Below are 5,636 nucleotides of genomic sequence, written 5' to 3'. Positions count from 1 at the left end.
GGCGGCTGCCGGGCACGGGTGAGGGGGGCCTCCCCTGCGGGCGTGCGCCTGGCAGTGAGCTCACTCGCTCCGTTATAAATATCTCGGTGCCAGCAGCGCCGGCAGCCCGCGGCGGGGGGCCTGCCTGCGGAGCGCGGCTAGGCGGCAAGATGCGCCGGGGAGTCGGGCCGCTGCAAGGATGATGAGCCGCACCGTCCTCTGCCTCCTCGTCCTCAGCCGCCTCCTCCCCGGTGCCTCGGCCCGCCCCGACGCGCGGCTCGCCCGGGCTGCCCCTGTCCCCGCGCCCGGCGGCACCTTCCAGTGGAGCCCCTCGGGCCGCCGCACCGGCAGCCTCTACTGCAGGGTGGGCATCGGCTTCCATCTCCAGCTGCACCCGGATGGCAAAGTCAACGGCTCCCACGAAGCCAGTCTCTTAAGTGAGTTGCCTCCTCTCCCTGCCCGCGGCGGGAGGGAGGCTCGAGGCTGGGGCGGAGGGAGGGAGGTGCCAGGGGGGCTGGCACGGGCGGGCAGGTGGGTTTGGGGCAGCCTCCCCCCGGCCCCTGGGGACGGGGCGAAGGGAATCGGAAGTCGCGCGAGCGGGGTATCTTGTATTAGATATTTGCAAATCAAAGTATTGATTCGATTTGTCCTAGGATTTATTTAACTGCTGGAAGACACCTGGAGGGACCAAGCGGGGCTCTTCTCCCCTCTTTGCCCCCCAGTATTCCCGCTGATCCTTCTGCGTATCCCCTGGGTCCTTATTCTTTCCACCGAACCCCGGCCGCTCCAGCGGGGCGTGGGAAGCACGTGGGCCGGGCTCGGGGGCGCCGCCTGTGGGGATCTCGGACTACGCCCGGGCAGGCAGAAAGTTTTCTGTGTGCTCCCCACGCCAAGCCCCGGAGCGGCTTGCCCTCCTGCCCGTGTGCTGGGAGGGGGTCTCTGCCCTGCCCTCCCCTCGCTCTCGGCCCCTGCCGCCTCTCCTGGGGCTTGGCACTCACACTCTTTCTCCCCTGTGGATCCGGGCCTTGAAGCAGACTCCCAGCCCACGGGGGCCCTTGTGCAGCACTTGCTTAGCTGATGTGGGCATTTGGGAGGGCAAGCTTTTACCCCTGAGCAAACCCTGATTCTTTCCTGGTGTCTGCAGATCAGACAGGAACTCCATGGGCTGAGAGCGGAGGGGTACACATTGGAGGAGACTAGATAGGTGAAGGTTGTACCAGCATCAATTAGATATAGACTATGTGGGCTAAAAGTCTAGATGCGTATAAGGGAAATGTCCATTATAGATATAGATGGATGGATAAACAGACAGAACTGTGGATATATGCTATCTAGGTATGAATTATGCGGTGTGTGTATATATTAAAACCAAACTATGAGAGAGAATATAGTTCAAGATCATGTGGGTCTACATTTGATACAAACCATAGAAATATATATAGCCTCTCTGGGTATTTGCTACATGAATATCAACTGAGCTGTGTAGAGCTATTTTTGATGAAGACAATGTGGAGATACAGTAGACACAGACTGTGGCTATACATTAGAGACTAGATCAGTGGTTTTTAACTTGTAGTCCACAGACCCGCCCCCTCCCCGTGTGGCGGGGAGTCTGCAGACTATGTCTAAGGAGTCCACAAAAGGTGACTATGATCAGTGCAATGTATGTGAATACCCACACTTACAATTCAGAAGGGTCTGCACGTCCACTTGAAACTTCCAAGGAGGTCCACACCTTCATTCCAAAGTTTTTAAGGGTTGGCAAATGAAAAAAAATTGAAAAACACTGGATTAGGTAAACATGTTAGGTATGGACTACCTAGGCATATGCCATATGTATACAAATTAGACTACGGTACATAGATATAAACTATGAAATGTATTTTAGAGAGTGATTATATGGATCTAGTTGAGATCCAGACTGTAGGTATGCACTAGATGTAGATGATGTGAATATCTATTTTCTAGAACTGAATGAGCTATAGGCTCTACATGGCTCTGCATTATACCTGGGTTACCTAGATACAGACAAGACAGATATATGTGAGATGCAGACAACATGGTTATAACACTGCGGGCACAGTGACACCTGACACCCCACATGTACAGTATGCACCTGTTCCCATGCCCTGCCAGCTCAGAACAGGAGCTGCCCTGCTCCACAGCAGGGAGTGTCTGACTACTCCTGGATGTTACAAGCTGGCATGACCTAGGGCCAAGGTAGGTCCAGGAGTGGACAGACAGGGTAGGTACCTGCCAGCCCCACTGTGTTCCTAAGTGGTAGAGGGCAGGGCAGTGATGGGATTACTCCATGACCCTGCCTTAGTTTCTCTAGTAGAAAGCAGCCAAATCCTCCTCCTGCAGGTTTTAGCTGGGCACAGATTATGCCCAGGGCCAGGCTCAGGGGCTGAGGTAGCAGAGAGAGCTGGTTAGGGTGGCTGCAGTTCTGAGCTTGCTGCAGCTGAACCTGACACTGGGCCTGGACAGGTGGGGTCCTTCAGGAGGCTCAGTGTCCTCCTGGTCCTCATTGGCTTCTGTGACACTGCTGGGCATGACTTTCCCTCTACCTCTTGCTGGGTGTGGTAGAATGCCCATAAGGCAGCTTGCAGTCTGCATCTGCTTACGTACCTGTATGCCCAGGCCTTCTTTACCACTCGTACCCCAGTCAGCTAGGGGCCCCAGCAGGAGCAGCAGCCCTCCACTCTGCCTCTTCTTCCTCTGGGCTCCTCTAACCCATGGTTCCTTGCTCCTACTATTGATAGCTCACTCCTATCAGCACACACAAGCTCTCCCTTCCTGGCCTTGAAAGCCTTGGTAGGGACCTGACTTCAGATCTAAGCAGTACCCAAACAGGGTGGAGTGAGCCCTGCAGAACAGCTCTGCACTCACAGAGCAAAGACTGAGCCCTTAACCAGCCCTGAGAATCTATCCAAACAATCACAGAGGAGACAGCTGGCACAGAATTTGGCCCACAAAGGGGAAAAAGTCTAGGAATAGAGGGTGGGATTTTTAAAAATGGCCTATTTTCTCCCAGTGAAAATCAGTGGTGAAATTTTCCCTTTGCTTCAGTGACAGCACAATCAGAGCAAAGTGAAGTTCTTTGAGAACCCTCACCACTTCCTGTAGATAAGCTTTCTAACACAGCATTTTCCTGTTGTAGGATTGGTACTTCACTAAATCCAGTCGTGAAATACTCTGGGGTTTCCATCATGTCTATTAAGAGTTTCTAACAGCATACAGATCTTATTTTCAAGAGCACTTATTTATTTTTTACCATAACTCATGCAGTACTACATTTTTCAGTCTCTTAATTTTCTTTCATGTCTCCCTCCCACTGACTGCCTATTTAGGATCTATTTACTTCAGCTGACCAGGTGGTAAGAGTTTACCTTTTTCAGAAACAAACCTCTAGGTTCATTTCTATTACTGTCCACAGTTTCATCCAGTTCATCTTCCATTTTCATGAGTTTGCTGTCTGTTCTATCATTCATATCATTAACAAAAAAGTAGATAAGACAGGATAGATAAGATACCTTGCACATCTGTAATAGCATATACAAGGTTGGAAGCTTAGAATAGAGTATTTGACCATGCTGGATCTTTATGGAGAAGCCTATCAAGCTTTGGGCTTCTCTCTCAATATTGAGAAGTCTAAAGTGCTCTATCAGTTTGCTCCAGGCCATGAATGTGACTACCTCCCCAAATTACCATCAAGGGAAAAACCCTGGAGGTAGTCCAGTATTTTCCCTACCTCGGTGTAACCACTTCTCTCAGAGAGTGAACATTGAGGAGGTGATCTAGTACAGGATTTTGTGCACAAGTGCCTGCTTTGGGAAGTTGCTTCTGCAGGTATTTAGTTATGCAATCTCCAGAATGACACCAAGATCCAGGTCTACAATGCAGTCATCACCATCCTCTCCCTTTTCTATGGATGTGAAATGTGGGTGACCTACCATAGTTATCTCAAGAGCCTGGGGAGGTATCTCTAATGGTGCCTCTAATTAATCCTCCACATCAAATGGGAAGATTGCCACAAAAATGTCAGTATCCTTGCTGAAGCCAATGCTACCAGAATTGAATTAGTGAACCTCAAGCACCAACTTCACTGAACTGGACAGTGTGTGAAGTAACCTGACTCTGACTTCTAAATAAAGTGCTTAGTAACGGTCTGAGATCTCATGGTGGCCAGAGGAAATGCTGCAAGGAGATACTAAAGGTTACCCCAAGAAAATGGATGCTGACATCAGGAGCTGGCTGCCAACCAATTCCAATGGCTCTGCAACCTCAACAGTGTGGCAGCCCATTTTGAGGTAAAGCGTCTTGCCCTCAAAGCAGAGAAGAGAGGGTGGAGGAAGGAAAAGGAGAGAAATCCCAGGCTGCAGCCTACTCTCCCCTGCAGGGAGAAGGTTTGTGGCTCAAGAACTGGACTCTTAAGTTAATTCAAGACCCATCAATGAGCTGTGGTAGAGATCGACCTCAAGTCGAGGGACTATGGCTCTGGAAGACCTGAGTTCAAAAACCTCTCTTCAGACTTGTGCCCACTGCTGCATCCATTTGACTTGCCTGTATATGGGTACCTGGTCATGTGGGCTGGGAAGTCAAATATGAGTGGACATAATGCTGCCCACATCACTGTTTTGTGTGCTCTTGTTTATAGAAATGGATGTGTCTTTGCCTCATGGGACTTTTTTTAGTCCCTGGCTCAAACAGCACTGATACTTAGGGTCTGAGCCAAAATTATTTGCCTGTTTTTTTTTTTTTCCTTTCCCTTTTCTTTCTTAATTTCCTACCCTTAACTTGGTTGTTGTTCCCTACTTCATATTTCTATTGTTTGAATGAAGCAATTAGATTCTTTTTGTTTAAAAATAATAATTGGAAGAAATGCTAATACTACTAATCAAGTAGTAGTGGTAGCCGGACAAGAGGGAGGAAGTTCATGTTTTACTAACAGAGGTTTTGAGTACAGGTCAGACATGCCATTTTGGATATAAAAATGTCAGAAAGGGAGGATGCAGTTGTGATCATGATTTTAACATATTGGCTCTGATTTTTCTCAATTTTGTGGACAATCTGGCCCATAGCAAATAGTTGCATCAGCTTGAGGCAAGTATGGAGAATCTATCTGGCCATGGTTCCTTGTCTTGCATTCCATTGGCACTCTGTGTAATCTTCCTAAAAGAAAGGACAATTATGCATTGGTTAATAACCGAACTATTATGGACTGGAAACTATGTTAATATATCTCATTCTGTTATCAAGTCGTCATATTTTATTATTGTTATTCCACCTTCCAGATAATTCTTTTTTGGAGACCTATTCACAAGTTATTTAATTTTGTACACATGACCACAACAGCCATACTTCCTTTAGACTCAGTCCATTTAGTCTTTTCAAGTATTAGTGTTTGTTATGCCTCCTTGCAAGATTATTTAATCATAGTTTCATAGATTAAGGGTCGGAAGGGACCTAGTAGATCTTCTAGCCCAACCCCCCGCCAGGGCGGGAGAACAACAAAACCCCAAAACAAGAAACGGGACTCAAATGAGTCCAGCCAGGTAGGCATCCAGCCTCTTCTTAAAGACCCCCAGGGTAGGGGCCAGCACCACTTCCCTTGGAAGTTGGTTCCAGCTCCTAGCCGCCCTAACTGTGAAGTAGTT

The 5,636-nt window shown here is 48.6% G+C and overlaps 1 protein-coding gene across 1 annotated transcript in view; it reads left to right on the top strand.

The window, feature by feature from the left end:
• The first annotated feature begins 32 nt into the window (after window positions 1-32).
• Window positions 33-5,636, top strand: part of FGF5 (fibroblast growth factor 5) — a 26,568-nt gene continuing 20,964 nt past the window's right edge. The window contains exon 1 of the mRNA XM_019516733.1: window positions 33-416. Coding sequence (XP_019372278.1) covers window positions 179-416 — 238 coding nt within the window. The 5' untranslated portion in view covers window positions 33-178. The remainder of the gene's footprint in view (window positions 417-5,636) is intronic.

The sequence above is a fragment of the Gavialis gangeticus genome, unplaced genomic scaffold (assembly GCF_001723915.1).
Source record: "Gavialis gangeticus isolate Ggan-Ray unplaced genomic scaffold, GavGan_comp1, whole genome shotgun sequence".
Lineage (NCBI taxonomy): Eukaryota > Metazoa > Chordata > Crocodylia > Gavialidae > Gavialis > Gavialis gangeticus.
The sequence above is the reverse complement of the archived record's forward strand: the minus strand, read 5'-3'. Positions and strand labels throughout refer to the sequence as shown.